The 20,348-nt window shown below is 39.3% G+C and overlaps 1 protein-coding gene across 1 annotated transcript in view; it reads left to right on the top strand.

Moving 5' to 3' along the window:
- Positions 1 to 20,348, top strand: part of Zcwpw2 (zinc finger CW-type and PWWP domain containing 2) — a 77,690-nt gene that overhangs the window by 47,182 nt on the left and 10,160 nt on the right. The window contains exons 5-6 of the mRNA XM_051140283.1: positions 15,353 to 15,411; positions 16,742 to 16,809. Of these exons, the coding sequence (XP_050996240.1) occupies positions 15,353 to 15,411; positions 16,742 to 16,809 (127 nt within the window). The remainder of the gene's footprint in view (positions 1 to 15,352; positions 15,412 to 16,741; positions 16,810 to 20,348) is intronic.

Raw genomic sequence — 20,348 nt, 5'->3', positions numbered from 1 at the left:
TAGTTCCTTGGAGTGATTCCACTTTTCATAGTCAGGACTTCAGCAGACCTGTCAAAACAGCAGATCAGCAAAGGTGACTGCAACCACAGCAGGCAGAGCTGCGAACCTCAAAACATTCTCTGGAGCATTTATCTCTAGGAGCGTCTCAAAGTAGAGTGATGAACAGCCAAATGATAGGAAACAATGCCGAAACCAAAAGCCAAGACTCTTGTTTTAGACACACACACACACACACACACATACACACACACTTGTATGTATGTATGTGCGTATGTATGTATGTATGTATGTATGTATGTATGTATGTATGTATGTACATGCTCTCAGAGTCCATACTGGGATGTTTATCAGTTGGCAAAGGCCACGCCCCCACAGGAGGCGGTTCCTCTTCTAGTGGACAAACATCACCTGTTCTCTCACAAGTCTGTTTCTAACAGACAAACACCGCATACCCTAACACAAGTCTGTTTCTCATCCCACACTTGGGATCAAAACAAAAATACGTTTACATCCACTACATATCCCTCTTTCTATTAAAAGGTATATACAGCCGGGTGTGGTGGCGCACGCCTTTAATCCCAGCACTCGGGAGGCAGAGGCAGGCGGATCGCTGTGAGTTCGAGGCCAGCTGGTCTACAAAGCGAGTCCAGGACAGCCAAGGCTACACAGAGAAACTCTGTCTCATAAACAAAACAAAACAAAACAAAACAAAAAACAAACCCTATATACAATAATAATAACTATGAGAATTCCCAGGTAAAAGTTACATTTACAAGGTCCAGTCTATTTGTATTTGACAATCTTGGAGAAAGTATTCCACTATTTGTCCTATCTAGTGAGTCCTATCCTAGTGTCCAAAGTTTTCCTAAATCCCTTTCTTATCATAACTTACATTTATCAACCTAAAACATGCTTTTAGACCCTAACAACTACTAAAGCTTAATTATAGAAATACTATGGTTATCTAGTCTTCAACCCCATCAGAGACTTTAGAAGGAAATATTATCTAATATGCTGGACGTGCAGGCAAGCAGCTTCCAAAAATATAGACATAACAGAGACGGTTGACAATCACTAAACTTTTTCTGTATCATTGGGGCATCCAGTTTTCAGTCTACTGGCCTAGAATATCTGACAGACTTTTCTGTGAAGCAAGAAATTTGAAGGACTGACCCACCTAGTTTCTGCAAAGTTGGACAGTCAATTTCCCAGTGTAATGCTTGTTCACAGTTTGGACAGTCAGCCTGCTATCAGCATTAGAGATAAAAACAGTTTTTTTGGTCCTATGTCTATTTTGCCATATTTGTTTCTTTGGTGCCCATTATTTTCATTGAAGTAGATTGGAGGTCCTGTCATGAGCAGATGTACCTCTCTGTCAGAAAAACGCTTTTTTTTATTAAATGCCATATTCTGTAGATCTCTGAAGTATTTGAAGACCATCTATTTACTATAGTGCGTGATCATATCTATCTATCTATCTATCTATCTATCTATCTATCTATCTATCTACCTCAGTATATCTAAATAAGCAAACACTGCTTGTTTCTAGCTATATACTATATGCTTAACATTGAAAGCATATACAAGTGACTAAATAAGCTTATTTCTGTAATTAAACTAGTGTCTAACAAGACTACAAGTAAAATTTATAGGTTACTAACTACTAACTTGCATTCCCAACAGTCCTGAACAGTTTGCAATAGTTAGCTTTCATAAGAGTAGAATTTTGCATCACATTTTCAAATGAGTTGCATATGTCCAGTACATTAAGCAAAAGTTGAACAAAATAATCTTACATTTCTATCAGTATACAATATGTACAATACAATAAGCAAAACTTGAACAAAATTGTCCTATATGTCTATCAATATACAATACCAGTGTAAAATATGGACGCTAGCAGATTCAATAATCTATCTCTTATCCTATAATTCTATATCCCCCCTTTAACATTCCCCTTTTCTCTTCTTCCCCTAACACTAGATAGGATGGAAAAATAAGAGAACGAAGGAGAGAGGGGAGAAAGAAAGAAATCCCTAAATCTAACCTTGACTAACTTATAAACAGCCCCCCTTAGACAATAACAAGCATTGGTAACCCATCAAAACTACCCACCCCACCTATTGTAAATGGGGGTATCATGTTCTTAAAATTAATTTTTGCTGTTTGGAGGTAAAAACATCTTTTGGGTATCCTTAGAAAATTAGGACATTGGCTAAGCACTGGAAAAGCTAGCTGTATCTTTTTCTGTCCTTTCTCTGTGGGAGCAATCCTTTGGACCAGCCCTTTGGAAGTGGATATGCATGTAAATTCCTGAGGAAATAGTAACTAAGGCCATCTTTGAGGCTGAATCACCTGGGCAACTTGTGTTATATTAGCTGAGCTTTTCCTCTGAAAATAAACAAACTTTAAAAAGTATTAGTGTAGGTGTATTTCTACATTTATACATAGGGAATATGCAAAGAATACAGATCAGCTAAAGACAAATTTCTGCTGTATTTTTGAGCAGGTGTAAGGCATGAACTTTATGTCTGTTTTGACTATAATAGCCATAATGTATGAAAGGATGGCAAGTCATGAGGACCAGGTAGCCCATAAGATTCCCTTGCCATCCTAAGAGATTCATGTTTCAGATAGTAGGAGGTCGTCCCTGGTCAGACCTAATCTTTATAAGTTTTGTTGGTAACCATATTTTTTAAATTCCCTGTTGATCATGAGCATAACCATGTCCCCATCTCAAAACTATTGAAGGTTTCCAGTCCATTGTTAGCAGATCTTTATACTTTGTTGGTTGTCCTAGTTCTTCAGGTTTTTTTCCTATAATCCAATGCCTCTCAGCTGCTTTGTTCCTTTTTCACCAACATTAAGGAAATTTAGAGTCAACAAAGCATTATTTAATCTGTCCCTGGGGTATTTTTCTCTTCCTTTTTGTTTAATAAGCATCTCTTTTCATGTACAATTAGCTCTTTCTACAAATGTTTGTCCTGTAGGATTGTGTAATATACAAGTAATGTGCTTTATATTATAATGTGCAGAAACATTTCTTCATCTTTTTGGATACATATGCAGGTGCATTGTCAGTCTTAATTTGTGCAAGTATCACCATAATTGCCGCTATTTCCAATAAATGTGTATTTACACAATCAGCCTTTTCAGAACTTAAAGCAGTTGCCCATTGAAACCCTGAGTATGTATCAATGGTATGATGTACATACCTTTGTTTTCCAAATTCTGCAAAATGAAACACATCCCTCTGCCAGATTTCATTCCTTTTGTACCCCTAGGGTGACTTCCAGAAGGCAATGGATTTTGCTTATATAGAGAACACATCGGACACTTTTTAATTATTTCTTTGGCTTGTTTTCAAGTGAAAGAGAATTTTTTCTTTAAAACTTTATGTCAACATGATGCTTTTCATGAAAATTTGAGGCTTCTAACACATTTCCTATTAATAATTGGTCAATTCCGTCATTTCCTTGTGCTAATGGACCTGGTAAATCTGTATGCGACTGAATATGATTAATATATAATGGATAGTTTCTACCTCTGATGGCTTGTTGCAATTTTGAGTCATCAGGAGTAAATTCGACAGTTTCTATATGCAAAACAACTTTCTGCAGAATGAGAGTCAGTAATTATATTCAGAGATTCAGGAAAACCTAACAGCACCATAAGGATTGCATACAACTCTGATTTTATACTGAGGTATATGGGCTTTTGATTACCTTATTTTATTTGACTTATAACCTGCCATTCCCATCTTGTTTGCATGAGTATAGAATGTAGGTACCTCTGGAATTGGTGTTCTCTTTACAATACGTGAAAGAAACCAATTAGTTCTTTTTCTAAATTGTATATGTTTGACTTTTGGATATTTTGTTATTAATTTCTCCCAAGTAATTACTACAATCTCTTTGCCAATCTTCACTGATTACTCACAATGACATAATCTCAGTATTATTAAGATGCACTACAATTTCAGCCAGGTCTATTCCTGACAGTTGATGTAGTCTTATTATACTTTTTATAATTAATTCAGAATTCTTTTCGATGTATGTTTTCAATGTTTTACTTTATATGCCAAGAAAACCCATTTCATAATATCCTCTTCCCTTTGCATAATGAGCCCAGTAGGAGAATGCATTTAAGGCAAAATAACCAAAATACAATCAAGTTTAGGATCATTCTAGCCACATATGCACTTGTAGTCTTTGTTCTACCAGAATTAACTCTTTTTTTTCTGCTTTAGATGTAAGACACCTTGGACTGTTTAAATCTGAATCTCCTTGTACTGTTTGAACAAACTACTTTACTCAGTAGTAGCTAATCCAATTGTAGGCCTCAGCCCGTTAATATCTCTCAGCAATTTCTGAAAATCATTAAGAGTTTACATCTGGTACCTTTGAATCTCTACCTTTTGTTGAATTTTTTTGTTATTTTATAGTCCAAGTAGGTAATGAATCTTATCTTTGTATTTTTTTTTCTGGAGCAATCTGAAATCCCCAGCATGGCAGAATTCTTTGTTTCCTTACACATTTTCTCTAAAGTATCTGTATCAGAACTAGCCCAAAATATAATACATGTAGTGATACATGATTGATGAAATTGCCTATGCATTATTTCTAATGGTTGTCGCACAAAGTGTCGACATAAAGTTAGACTGTTTAGCATTCCCTGTGGAAGTACCTTCCAATGGTATCTCTTTATTTAACCCCTATTGTTCAGAGTAGGTACTGAGGAAGCAAACCTTTCCCTATCCTGCTCATGCAAAGGTATTGTGAAAAACAATCTTTTAAGTCAGTTACTATGATAGGCCATGACTTAGGTAACAAGGTAAAGGAATTCCAGGCTGTAAAGGACCCGTTGGCTGAATTACTCTATTCACTGCTCTTAAATCCATTGCTAGCCTCCACTTTCCTGATTTCTTTTTTACAACAAACACAGGGGAATTCCATGGGCTGGTAGACTCTTCTATATGGAGAGCCTCCAACTGCTCTTGTACAACTTGCTGAAGTGCCTGCATTTTTCTTCTGTTACTTGCCACTGCTCTTACCACATAGGTCTGTTTGATAACCATTTTAGGGGCAAGGCTGTTGGGGTGTCAGCAGTGGGCCCCCTTTATAAGTTTGGAAACTCAATACCTGTGAAGCTCGGTGTTTGGACAATGTGTACAGCTTGTGACTGTTCTTCATTATACACATCCGTGCCTTCCCCAGGAGCATCTGCAACTTCACCCCTAATTTCATCATTGTCTGTCTCTGTAACTACAGTAATATTAATTTGAGTACACCACTGTGTAAAAGATCCCTTCCCCATGTATTTATGGGTATTCCAGCCACATATGGCGTCAACTTCCCTGTTTGTCCTTCTCGTCTCAAACATTTAATCCATTGCACACTTTGTCTTATTTGAGATAATTTAGCAATTCCTATAAGCTGTGTATAAACCGTCTGAAGTGGCCAATCTTGATTCCAAGACTTTTGAGAAAGGGTTGTGACTTCGGCTCCTGTATCCACCAAACCTGTTTCAACACCATTCATTTGTAATAGTAATTTGGGTCTCTGATCATTAACCGTTGTTTGCCAGAACACACGTCTCCCTGTGCTCCCAAATGCACCTGTGCTTTCTACTGGAGCAGCTTTGCCCTTGATGTAGGGAAACAGTAACAGCTGAGCAATTCGATCACCTGCATTACTTTGCATGTCTTTTTTTATATATATGCTGTGATTTTAATTTCTTCCTTACAATCCCCATTTATAATACCTAGATGCATAATAAAATCTTGAGAAGTTAACCCACTTCTTTCCAAAATTATTTCTACTGTCCTTGAAGGTAAAGGACCATAAATACCAGTGGTTATTTCGTAACATTCAACCTGTGGGGATAGTGTAAGAGATTTATCTGAGGACAAATCCAAAGCTGTGCTGCCTCCAGTAGCATGCATCAAATCATCAGTACCCAGATTTCATCTTCCTACATGCCTGTTACCTCCTGGCTGACCAAAGAATGATGGCTTGTATTGTTTGCTGCAGGGCCTCCAAATGACCTGCACCTCCTTTTGTTTCCCAATGGCAATATATTATCTCATATGTCTCTCTTAGACTGGCAATCCCTAGACCAATGTTTTCTCTTCCCAGCGTGGCTCAAATACTCTGGAAATCTTGTCATACCATCACGGCCAGAATCTCCTTGTTCTCTTGTACCGTTTTTTTCCAGAGTTAATGTACCTGTCATTTTGAGGTCTGGAGCTTTTAACCTTACACTTTCTTTGTAAATGACCAAATATGCAATTAAAGCGTCGGGTGTTTTGATATCTGAGACCTCCAACTGTGGCTTATCCTATGATGCTGGCCTTATGCTCCTGAGAGCCAATATTAGCGCCCGCTCTCTCTCTCTCTCTCTCTCTCTCTCTCTCTCTCTCTCTCTCTCTCTCTCTCTCTCTCTCTCGCCCATTCATCTAATGAGGTTCCTTGTGCTTTTCACGGTCTAATTGCGCTCTTACATTCAGTATTTGCGTTCTCATATGCCATGATCAATGTCAATGCCTGTCTGGTCTCAGGGTCTGGTATGGCACTATCTAGAGTTGAACCCAATATCTGTAACAATTCTATGAAGGCTTCTCCAGGGCCTCGAATTGCCTTAGCAAATGAGGTAGTTGTTTTACCAGGCTCCTCAACCATGTCCCAAGCTCTTAAGGCTGCAACATGACATTGTTCAATTGCTACATCTTCAGATTGTATTTGTTCTTGTAAGTCAGCATAATACCCTTCACTAAGCAACTGATCTTTAACAACATTTATCCCCATTTTTAAATTTTGTTGTTCTATTTCATGGCTTCATTTCTCTACCATGATAACCACTCTAACTGTTGAATAGCTTCTAACATAGATGGCACCAATCCCTTCCAATTTGGGTAAATATATCTATGCTCTGTAGACCAGTTACTTAGCATTTGTTTAATGAAAGATGAATGCATTCCATACCAAACAATAGAGTACTTAAAATGCTTTTAGCCTAGCATGTCTACTGGACGCCATGCCATCTCACCATAAGCCTTACCACCATCATTAGCAGGGATATGCTGCAGAAAGACTGGAAAAGCTGATGGTGTCTGGGAAGTGCTAGAGAATTCCTCTTGTGGCACACTTGCCTCCAAAGCCCTTTTTCCCTCTCCAGCTTCCCATTCTTCTCTGTCCCCTTCTGCATGCAGGTGCTCTGAACACATGGTGCATGGAACAGGGCAGGGCAGCAAGAGCAGAGAGCTGACATTTTTAGTTATCACCAAGTCTAAACACCTTTTATTTTCCTCTCCATTCATCAGCAGTGCTATTTGCTTACCAAGGGTTTCCATCTCTACCTGTAAACTGTCTTGTTGCACTGCCAACTCTGAAATATTTTCCCGAATTATAGAATGTAGTGACACTTTCAGTTTTCGTATCAGTCTTTCTTCCAGTCTTTAAAAAAAAATGGAATACAGAAAGAAGATAAAACAAAAACAGAAGATTTCTTTTGGATACAAGGCAAGAAAGAGCCCTGCATCATTAGTTGTCATTTTGCAGACACCCTGAAACAGTATTTTTATACCTTCAAAACCTGTGTTTTCCTCTATAGCATTAGAAGTTAAGTTACCCCTTATGCCCAAGCAACATTGGGCACTACCTGTAGACTTTAAACCTTTCCAAACCTACTTTATTTGGGGTTCTTTAATGCTTATGCCTCCTTTCCAACCCACCTACCCTACAGAGGAGAGAAAAGAGGTTAATGGGAGCAGGAGAAGTAGACCTATTTAGACTCACTGCTGTGGAGTTCTTCAACTCTTCATAGTCAGGATTTCAGCAGATCCATCAAAGAGCAAACCAGCAATTCCACAAAGGTGACTGCAAACGCAGTAACCAGAATCAGGAGCAGCAGGCGGAACCCGGAACCTTGAAGAATTCTTTGGAGTGGTTCTCGACCAAGCAATAGGAAACAATGCAAAGACCAAAAAAGCCAAGCCTCTTGTTTTGGTGTTGTGTGTGTGTGTGTGTGTGTGTGTATACTCTCAGAGTCCACACTAGGATGTTTATCAGTTGGCAAAGGCCGCGCCCCGACAAGAGGCAGTTCTTCTAGTGGAGAAACACCATGTGCTCTCTCAAAAGTCTGTTTCCAACAAACACTACACACCCCCACACTAGTCTGTTTCACATCCCAAACTTGGGATCAAAATAAAAGCATGCTTATATCCACTACATATTCTAGAATAGCCTTATTTCATCTTGGGCACGGCAAATATTAATCCTCTAAACTACCTACCATTATCTCCCAGGCTCCATCCCATGCCATCTACTCTACTAAATTCTAACTGGCCCATCCCATCCATAATCCCCAAATACTTGCTAATGTTTTTCATCTGGGGTATTTATTTCCATATGGAACTTCAGAGTACCTCTTCTTGGCCTATGTGTCTCTTTCCTATCCCGTGGCGATTCTTTTCCTCCTTCTTCCTCTGTTACCTGTGTTTTTTCCCTCCCCAAATCCTTCTTTCCCAAAGCCTGAAAACTTTGGCCACACCTACCTCATTCTGCCTTGCCCAGGTTTAGGCTTTTTAATCAGTCAGTCAGGAATAATTTCTTAGGTAAAGTTACAAATGTCATTTTGAGGCATGTGAATGTCTGCTTGTAAAAGACAGCAAGTGGACCTCAGGCTTGTGGAACTAATTAGCAACTCATTTACATAACATAATATAAATTTTCTTTAAAAACCCCAAATCTTCTGCTACATGTCCCCCTTTTTGTTTTAAAAATTGTCTTTTCTATAACACAAATAAACTATGTACAATAATAATAATAATTATGAGAATTATCAGGTAGGAATTACATTTACAATATCCAGTCTGTTTATAATTGACACCCTTGGAAAAAGTATTCCACTATCTGTACTATCCCAGTGTGTCCAAAGTCCTGTACCTAAATCACTTTCTTGTTACTCGCATTTATCAACATAGAAACATCTTTTTAGACCTAAAACATTGTCTTACTTTCTTAAAAAGAACCAAGGTTAACTGTAGTAAGACCATGACTTTCTATTCTTCAGCCTCGTCAGAGACTTTAGAAGGAAACAATATCATCTGAGTATGTAGGGAGTGTAGATCAAGCAGCATTCAGAACTATCAAAATGACATAGACATCTGGCTGCTCGGACAGAGTTGCCAGAGGTTTCTCTGTGTCATTTGGGGCATCCAGTCTTCAGCCTACTGGCCCGGAATGTCTGACTGACTTTTCTGTAAAGCAAGAATTTTGAAGAACTGGCCTACCTCGACTCTGCAAAGTTGGACAGGCAATTTCCCAGTGTACTGCTTGTCAACACTTTAGACAGCCTGCTGTCAGTAGTTGAAATAAGAACAGTTTTTGTTTTTTGTTTTGTCCAGTGACTGTCTTGCCACATTTGTTGCTTTGATACCCATCATATTCTTTGAAATAGATTAGGGGTGCTTCCAGGAGCAGATGTGTCTCTCTGTCAGAAAAGCCTTTTATTACTGAAAAAAAAATCTTTAAATGCCATATTCTGTAGTTCTCTGAAATGTCTGAAGGCCACCTATCTATCTCAGTAGATCTAAATAGACATTGATTTTTTTCTAGCTATGTACTATCTGCTTAACCTTGAAAACATACAAGAGACTAAATAAAACTTATTTCTGTAATTAAGAAACTAGTACCTAACAAGACTACCAGAAATATTATTTATAGGTGACTAACTGCTAACTTGTATTTGTTAATTATCCTAAACCATTTGTAATAACTTTCATAGGACATGAACTTTACATCACATTTTCAAATGAGTTGCATATGCACAATACATTGAATAAAAGTTGAACAAAATAACCTTAAATTCCTATCAATATATAATAAATGAGTTGCCTATGTACAATACATTAAACGAGTTGAACAAAACAATCTTAGAAATCTATCAATATGCAATAAACCATATGAGTATAAAATATTTGAGACTAGTGAATTCGGTAATCCACCTTTCATTCTATACCCTCCCCACTTTTTTTGTTCCCCTTTTTCCTCCTTTCCCCTAACACTAGATAGAAGAGAAAGATAAGAGAAAAAGGATAGAGGAAAGATACAGATTCCTGATTCTAACGTGTACTTTGTTTCCTACCTGACCATACCCAATAACAACTTATAACCAACCCCAACCTCCGCCCCCCAGATGACAGCAAACATCTGCAACTCATGAAACGACCCTAACTCTTCGGAATTTGTGCAGGTATCCCTATAATTGTCATTATTTTCAGTAAATGTGTAATCATACAATCATCCTTTTCCAAACTTAAAGCAGTTGCCCATTGAAAACCTGCCTATGTATTAATGACATCGTGTACATAATATGTTTTCCAGATTCTGCAGAATGGAACACACCCATTTGCCAAATTTCACTTCTTTTGGTGCCCCTATGGTACCATGTGGGACATTTCTTTGGCTTGTTGCCAAGTGATAGATAACATTTTTCTTTAAGCCTTTACTGTTAGCATGTGTTTTTCATGAAAAATTGAGGATTCTAATACATCTTCTATTAGTAATTGGTTTCCTTATTTCCTTGTGCCAATGGACCTGGCAATCCTGTATGAGACCGAATATAGGTGATACATAATGGATAGTTTCTACTTCTGATGGACTGCTACAATTGCATAAATTAAAGAGTTACTTCTCAGTTATCAGGAATAAATCCAGCAGTTTCTACATGCAAAATGGCTATTTCTACATATTAGAGTCAATATTTTAGACATATTAGAGTCTTAATTTTAGATGTTCAGGAAAATCTAATAATATCATAAGGATTGCATACAATTCTTATTTTTTGAACTGAGGTATATGGGCTTTTGATCACCTTGCTTATTTTGTCTGACTCATAACCTGCCATTTCCATCTTATTTGCATCATTGTAGAATGTAGGTGCCTCTGGAATTGTTGTTCCTTTACAATACATGGAGGAATCCAATTAGTTCTTTTTATAAACTGTAAATATTTGTTTTTAGGATTTTAAAAATTAATTTCTCCAAAGTAGTTACTACAAGCTCTTTGCCAATCTTCATCGATTACCCACAATTACATAATTTGACTATTACTAAGAGGGACTACAATTTTGACTGGATCTGTTCCTGACAATTGATGCAGTCTTATTCTACCTTTTATAATTAACTGAGAAACCTTTTTTATGTACTCTTTAATTTTTTTACTTTGTTTATGTGCTAAGAAAATCTATTCCATAGTACTATCTTCCCTTTGCATAATGACCCCAGTAGGAGAATGAATTGAAGGCAAAATAACCTAAATACAATCAAATTTAAGATCAGTTTGATCCACATATGCATCTTTGTTCTACCAGAGTTAACTCTTTTTATCCTTTAACTGTTAAACATCTTGGACTGTTTAAATCTAAATCTTCTTGTAATTTTTGAAATAAATTACTTAACTTATATGTAATTAATCCAACTGTAAGCCTCAGACAGTTAATATCTCCAATTAATTTTTGAAAATCATTAAGAGTTTGCAACTGATCTCTACATATCTGTACCTTTTGTGGTCAAATTTTTTGTTGACTTATTCCACCCCTCATTTCATTGTTGGCCATCTCTGGGATTTCAGGAATATTAATTTGATTATCCCATTGTTGTAAAATACCCTTTCCCCATAAATTTATGGGTATGCCAGCCGCGTAGGGTCTCAACTTCTGTTTTTCCTTCTGCTCCCACACATTTTAATCCATAGGACACTTTGTCTTACTTGAAATAATTTACCAATTTCTGTAAACTGTTTATAAGCCTTCTGAAATAGCCATTCTGAATTTCTGTCTTGGGAAAGGATAATGACCTCAGCGTCTTCATCTACAAAATCTTCTATTTTAGCACCATTCATTTGTCATAGTAATTTGGGTCTCTGGTTGTTAACCACTATTTTCCAGAACACACATCTTCCAGTACTCCCAAGTGCCCCTGTTCTGTCTTCTGGAGTGGATTTGCCCTTGATGTGGGGAAACAGTAACAATTCTGTGAGCAAATAAATACATTCCCTGCGTTAATTTGCATTTCCTTTTTTTTTTTTTTACATATGCCATGACTTTAATTTTTTCCTTGCAATCCACATCTATAATACCTGGATGCACAATAAAGTTTTGAGAAATTAACCCACTTCTTCCCAAGATTATTCCTACTGTCACTGAAGGTAAAGGACCACAGACAACAGTGGTTAACTTGTAACATCCAACTTTTGTTTATATGTGGCCAAATCCAAAGCCCCACGGCCTACAGCAACTTGAGTGAGATTAGCAATACTTAGTTTCAGTTTTCCTACCTGTTTGTTACCTCCTAGCTGTCCAAACAAAAATGGTTTGTGTTTTTTGCTCTGGAGCCTTGAGCTTACAGGCCTCTCAGTTCATTTCCTGGTGGCAACCTGCAATCACCTCTTTTATCACAACTTCTACAAACCCTGGAAAGCCTGGACATTGCATTGCAGCCAGAAATGGCTTGTTCTCATCTACCAGTGAAAGTGCCATATTTCCAAGAGTTAATACACCTAACATTTGGAACTCCAGCTTTTTAACTTTATAATTTCTTTGTAAATGGCCAAATTCACTAGAATTAAAGCATCGAGGAATTTTTGCATCTGAGACCTCTATTTATGTCTTATCCTGATATTGGCATGATACTCCTGAGAGTCGATATCAGTCTCTTATCCATTCGGCTATTGGGGCTGCTCATGCTTTTAATGGTTTAATTACTCTCTTACATTCAGTATTTGCATTCTCAAATGCTGAGGTCTCTATCAACACCTGTCTGGCATCAGGGGTTGATACTACTTTGTTTACAGCCAAAGGCAGTCTCTGTAAAAGTCTATGAAGGCTTCTCCAGAGCTTTGTATTATCTTAGGAAATGAGGTGGATTCCCCCAACCCTGGCTCTTCAGCAGTATCCCAAGCTCTTACATCTGCAATGCAACTTTGTTATATCATGACATCATCAGATTGAATTTATTCTTATCAGCTTAATGCCTTTCACCAAGCAGTTAATACGTAACATCACTTTTAACAACACTTTGTAAGTTCATCCCACTACCACAATAACCATTACAATTGATGACTAGCTTCTAGCACAGTTGACACCAATCCCTTTCAATCTTGGGGAACAATTCTACTTTTCATAGCTCAGTTGTTTAATATCTGTTTAATAAATGGTGAATGCATTTCATAGTACATAATAGACCCTTTAAATGTTTTAAATCTAACATTTCTATTTGATACCATGTTATCTCATCATATTCATGGCCAGCATCATTAGCAGGCGTGTGCTGCACAATTACTGTGAAAATTGATAGTGACTTTGTAATCCCGGGTAACTCCTCTGGCACTTTAGCTCAAGATTAACCTTTTTGCCCTGTACAGCCCTCTGCTCTTTCTAGTCTCTTGCCTCGTGTGGGAGCTTCTGGGATCTGGCAGTGAGAGAGAATTGAGTGACACGTTAGGCTTTACGGTGATTCTCCCAACCTTTTAAAAGATGGAATACAGGAAGATGACAAAGCAAAAACAGAAAACCCCCTCTGGGAGCAAGACAGGAGAGAACCCAGTGGCAGAAGCCGCCATTTTTTGGCATCCTAAAACAATATTTTCATTCCTTTGTAACCTGCTGTCTCCTTTATGGCATTAGAAACCAAATTTCCTAGTATGCCTAGCCATGTCTGGGTGCCTCTTGTACACATGCTTTAAAAGTATATTTTAGTTTAGGTTTCCTATGCCTCTACCTCCCTTCCACCAACCCCCAATGCTAGGTAGAGGGGAAGGAAGGTTAGTGGGGAGAGGGGCAGAATTCTCTTTAGCTGCTTCTGGCTGGTTAGTGTCATCGGGTTCTTTGCGCCAATACCAATCTTAGTTGTCATGATATCCAGAAGTATAGCAAACAGCAAATGAACTAGGAGCCTTCCTCCTCCTCTATCTCCTCAAGGCCCTCTTCTCTCTCTGGGCTCGGGCATATATTCCCTCTCTGAGTCCTCAGAATTCCCCTAACTCCAGCTGGCAAAGTCCACACCACTTCTGAGTCTGCACAAGATACAAAAAAAAAAAAAAAAAAAAAAAAAAAAAAGATACTTATCAGCAGTGGACAAACTAAAAGCAGCTCCATATCCCACACTTGAGATTAAAATAAAGACCTGTTTACATAGTATAGCATAACATAACTGAGTTTTTAAAGAAACCAAACCTACTACAATCATAGAAATTAACAATTGAAAAAAATAAACACTTCAAAGTTCTCTCTACTGTACTATTTAAACAGCCTCAGCCAACACAGATACCAAACTTCCCACTTGAATTATACTTGTTTGGGGCATAGTTTAGTTGGTAACAGTTTTATGGGTACTGCTGTTGATAAAGCATCTGTTGTAAGCATCATCAGTGGTCCAAGAGCAGCCACTGTCTTGACTTCTAGGACCGCACATTAGTTTTGCTTCCTTATGAACGTTGTATCAACTGGACTGTATATTGAAAACGTTGTCTTACAGGGTTTTGCTTTCCTGCATGTTCTATATGCCTTTAGTTTAGTTACTCTAAACTAGTGACGGTGGTGTATGAGATCCTACATGAGTCTTTACGTTAAGTGTTTCTGCCCTTCCCAGTTTAGAATCCTGGAGAAGCTTTGTATTGCTTTATTTAGCAATTCTAGTATTCTCAGGAGACATAATCTTTGAATATTTACTTCAATGGTAGAGGCTGGATGCTTTCTTCATTTCAGGGTAACTGTTTTCCCATCTAACCTGACAGGCCAGGTATATAACACCTGCTTGTGTGCTCTAATGAGTATAATTTTGCCTGTTCTTTTTATAGTCAGAAAAATTCTGTTGTCTTCAAGCCCTGTCTGACTGTGTCGCAACAAAGCGTGGAACTTGTCTTTGCTTAGATTTAAAAACCCAGCTGTGTGTCTTGGGCAGTGCCTTCCTACATATTGTTGGGGACCTCCACTACATCAGTTCCCAGCCATGTACCTTTGTATTCTACACTTCTGCAAGCTTAGTGCTTTTGCTTTCCTTAAAGCCAAATATCTGTAAAACTTAAAAATTATCTTATTGTTTTTATGGCTTTGTGAAAGCGCATATGGGAATGTTTACAACAGTTGATTTTTACCATTTGTTCTACTTCTGGAGACAACAGGATAGTGCCTTTGCAGTGACTATGAGGTGAGGGCTAGACAGAAAATTCTTGTTGAGGAATATGAGCTAAAGTTACTCTTCAGCTAAAGTATTAAACCACACAAAACCCCCTAGTATATTGAGTAGATCTAGAGTAATATGAACTAATTCATTTTTGATGTTTCTTTATAGATGCAATCTTCCAAAAATAATACTGAAAAGAAAAAGCCCAAGGTTAGAAAGAGAAAAAGGTATGTTTTGTGAAATTAAAAGTATTAGGATAAAATTGATATGTGTAAATTATATTTAATTATTACATGACATTTTACCTGATTTTTTTCCCACTGGGTAAACACTGTGCTTAAACCTTTTTGAAAAAATCAGTAAGTTAGTAGTTAAAACTGTGGAGAAAACCATGCTTTATTTTGCTTGGTTTGGTTTTCTGACAGCTTCACTGTGGAGCCCAGGCTGTTCTCAGACTTCCTCCCTCTGACCTCAGTTGCTCTGATGCTGGGACCACTTTCTTGTCTGAAAAGTTTTATGTTCCTATAAATATGTTGAGCCAGATTATTATCATTTGAACATCCATGTAAAATAGTTTTCAGCTTAAAATAGGTAAGACAAGCCAGGGTCAAATCTCCATAATAAAGCAATTAGCCACTGATAATAAGTTCCAGTGCTTGTCACTGAACCATCCTTAGCATGCATTCTTCAGTGTGTGGCCAGGACAGTAGGAGGAGTCCAACTCACACACAAAAGCCGACACTAATGGTCTTCCTCCTGCTGTTGTGCCTTTGAAGAAGAAAGCCAGTTTAAAAATTACTTATTTATGTATTTATTTCATTTTGCTCTGTATGTATGAATTGTGTGGGACATGTGCATCCATGGTACCTGTGTTGAAGGCAGAGGACAAGTTTCAGGAATTGGTTCTCCCCTGCCATCTTATAGGGTCTTGGTGGTGAACTCAGGTTGTCTCTTAAAGATGGACTTTGATCACCTTATCTCAGTGACATCACACACGTTGGCGAGCATTTTTCCAGCTGTCTTCATTTAAGAGTCATGGCTGGCAGAACTGACTCTTGGGAACTTCTGATGGCAACAGTGCATTGGCACAGATGTTCTCTGCCTCTTGTCGGAATCTCAGTGTGATGGGGAAGCACACAACAGGTTCTGTCAAGGTCAGTGATTTACCTGTGGTGCCAAACTTCTCATTTCCTCTTGTAGCTCCAGTTCCTCGGCTCCTTTACATAACGAGAACAGCAATTACTTGATAGATATTTTTGGAAGATAATTACATAAAGAAAGCCTGTGTGAGTGCTTGTTGGGTTAGCCTCTCAGGCTATGTAGCTAGTGAGAGCGCAGGTCATGTTTGTTCCCTGTTCTCTCCACTGCGTTGTGCTGTATAAGACAACGAAGAAAACACACCCAAAGATTGAGATGTATGCAGTTACCAGGAAATACACGTTTGCATATGTGCAGTAAAATGTATACACATGTGTGTGTACTTGTGCATGCATATGTATGTGTGCGCATGTGTATATGCTGCTCTTTTGAAACTAAATCTGTCAAAATCCTTTTTAGGGATGCTGCTTTAAAATGCTTTGTTGAAAATGTTTGTTCCGATGAAGCCTTATCAAAGGAAAACATGGGTATGTCAAGCCTGTCATGGTTTTAGTTTCTTTACTTGGACATAATTTTTTAAAATGTAGTTGTTCTAAGCAGGGCTCATGGGGGATCATAGAGACTGAAGCAGCAATCATGGAGCCCACGTGGGTTTCCACTAGGTTCTCTGCGTATATGTTATGGTTGCTGGCTTGGTGTTTTTGTGATGCTACTGACAGTGGGAGTAGGGGTGTCACTGAATCTCTTTTCTGATCTTGGAACCCCCTTTTTCCTACGGGGTTCCCTCGCCCCACTTGATGTGAGGTTTTGTGCCTGGTCTTATTGTATCTTGTGCCATGTTTGGTTGATGTTTCTGGGAGGCTTTCTCTTTTCTAGGGGGAGACAGGGCTGGGGGTGGGTTTAGAAGAGAGGGGAGGTGCTGGAGGGTGCTGGGAGAAGTGGAGGAAGGAGAAGCTGCAGGCAGGATGCATTGTATGAGGACATAAGAATAAAAATGTAATTGTTGGCTTTTAAATGATAAAAGGCTATTGTACATAAATATGAGCAAAAGGTTAATGGGTCATTTTCATGTCAAATGGAAGGTTTTCAATTATGAAAATTTCTCTGAAATTGCCATATATTTAGTGTTTTAAAATAAAGTACTGACAGCTGTAGAAGAAAATGCTAACAACTGTGCTTCAGACTAGTCCTCTCCATCCCAGACCTACTGAAATCCAAATAAAGAGGGGAAAATGTTACTAATAACAGTCTGTGTTCTAGGCTGAATTAATTGCCACTGGCAATTGTCTTAATTATTTTTCTATTGCTGTCATAAAACACCACGACCAAGGCAAAGTGTTTAATTTGGCTTATGTCTAGAGCATTAGATTCCCTCTGGTGGAGCAAAGGGACAGCTGAGAGCTTGGATCTACAAATAGGAGGTAGAGAAAGAACATTGACAATCACAGGCGTCCTCTCTTGCATTGTCACACCTGATCCTTCCCAAGCAGTTCCACCAACTGGGGACCAAGTATTTAAGTACATGACCCTATGGGGCCATTGTCATTCAAGCCACCGTATATTAGACACAGCAGAGTGGGTGTGAATGCAAACAGGAAGTTTGGCCCTCGTGCTGCTGATTATTTTTCCTCCATCTTCATGAATTTTGAAAAGCAAAGCGATGCTTTATTTGCAAGGTAGAGCTGTGGTAGTCCTGCTTAAAGCACATCAAACTAGAGGCTCTGTTAGCACTGTAGCACTCTCTCTTGAAGCCACTGCATGGCCTGTTGACTGTATTTCAAGTGACTAAGAGACACTCGCTTATACTCTCGTGCAAAGAAAGGAAAGCAGGCAGAAGAAAGTTGGAATATATTTATTTTCAAAATCCTTGTTTTTCTTCCAAACTACAGCCAAGTCCTGTTGTTCTGATGTCTGTTTAAAGGTGGTCTGCTATTGCTTTCACACTCACGGTTTGTTTCTTGGCTACTTCTTCCTTTTGCCTTTCATGCTGTATTCATGGAGTCCATTATCAAGACAAAAGTCTGTGTGTCCCCAAATGCAGTTCCCAGAGGAGAGTGAGCCAGCATAGCCAAAGGCTCCTAAGCCAGCCCGTTCTCCATCTAAGATGCGGTCATTTGGAACTCCCCCTCTATTACTGTTGTTTTATACCTTTCCTTGATCCTTTTAGCTGAAGGGGAGCCTTTCCCTACATTTATTTCAGCTAGCTAGTTTCAGTGGTCAAAGACTGTTGTGAAGATCCTCCCTCCACACACCTTATTACATGAGCACCTTCCTTTCCAAAATCCTCAGCTTCATCTCCGCCCAGTACTGAGCAGCTAAAGAGACAGAACGAAGGACTGATGGTGGGACTGTTGCACTGTGAATGTGAAAGTTCAGAAAAATGTCTGTGACAGCCAACGTTTATTTTGGAGACAAATTGGTATATGAATTGAAGAATACTTAGTGTAACCCAGTCCTTCTTAGAGCCATTTCTTAGGGATTTCATGGTAAATCCTTACACACACACACACACACACACACACACACACACACACACACACGAGCGCGTGTGTGCATGCATACAGACACACGCACATGCGTGTACACATGCAAATACACATGCACACACAGACACACACATATGCACACACACACGTGCACATGCACACACAGACGCACACACACACACATGCACAAGCACACATACACACTCATTAGTTAGAAGTTTACTTTCTTCCCCTGAGTAGCTTAAACTTTTAAGAACAAGTTATTCAACCACTTGTGCAATGTTGTGGTTTGACTATAGAAGGGCCCCAGAGATTAGTGTTTTAAATGCTGGTCCTAGGCTGTAGTGCTGCTCTGGGAGGTTGTGGAGACTTTCTGGGGATGGGACCTTTGAGGACGTAGAGCCCTAGCATGTGCCTTTGACAGTTAAACTAGCTTCAGAGTCCTAGTCCCACTCTGCTCCCTGCTCAGCCTCGCAGTGAGCAGCTCTGCTCTGTAGCACACTCCCATTGCAGTGATGCCTTACTCAAGCAGACAGGACCCGAAACTCCCTCAGTCGGTGAGTAAAGGAAGTCTTTGCTCCACACGCTGATTTTTGTTGGGCACTTTGTCACAACTAGGTTGTCAGAGCCCTTCCCAGGTGGCAGCTGCCAGTCAGGCAGCTCATTGGCAGTCAACCAGGTGGTCTCCAAGACATTCCAGTTACTCCAAAAGCCTCCAGCAGCTCTGTGAGTACCATCTTAATCCAGCTGCAGCGAGCATGGCTGCTGAAGCCAGGGCTCCTGCTCCGGAAGCCTCACTCCCGTCACGACCCTTCTAGACACTCTGAGACATCACTTCTAGATCAGACTTGGGTTTCTGTACAAAGAAGCTGTTCTGAGGATGGGTGGTGGATACACTTCTCTGTGGATCTAAAGATTCAAATGAAGTTAGGAAGTACATTGGATGAGGAAAGTAGTAATGGTAGGCTCTCTTCTAAGATCCATGACCTCTCTAACTATGCTAATACAACTGAGCACGATTTCCCTGTAAAGATGTGAAAACGCTTGGCCGGGCAGTGGTGGCACACACCTTAAATCCCAGCACTTGGGAGGCAGAGGCAGGTGGATCTCCGAGAGTTCGAGGCCAGCCTGGTCTACAGAGAGAGTTCCAGGACAGCCAGGGCAGTTACACAGAGAAACCCTGTCTCGAAAAAAACAGGTGTGAAAACACTCAACCAACCCACTTTGTTCTATATCACCATCAACAGCTGACGAGTACATTGTGTTCCTTTCTTCTGAGAAGAGATGCCAGGGAAACAGTGCTTCCTCTTAGTGCCTAACACTCCTTGGGACTGGGGATATGGCTCCATCGGCAGAGTGCTTACCTAGCAAGCATGAAGCCCAGGATTCCATGGCCAGCGCCACAGAAGCCTGTTGGAGTGCACATTCCTCTAAGGTCATCCCCAGGCAAGATACATGAGGGACATCCTGTGTCAAAAACTAAATAGTCACCACCTACTGCAAGAAGAACCTTCAGAGACAGTGGAATGCTCAGGAATGGGGTATCTGTACCACACCTATCCACAAAAGGCTCAGGGATC

The sequence above is a fragment of the Acomys russatus genome, chromosome 32, assembly GCF_903995435.1.
Source record: "Acomys russatus chromosome 32, mAcoRus1.1, whole genome shotgun sequence".
In the NCBI taxonomy this organism is placed as follows: Eukaryota; Metazoa; Chordata; class Mammalia; order Rodentia; family Muridae; genus Acomys; species Acomys russatus.
This window is presented reverse-complemented; position numbering and strand designations above follow the sequence as displayed.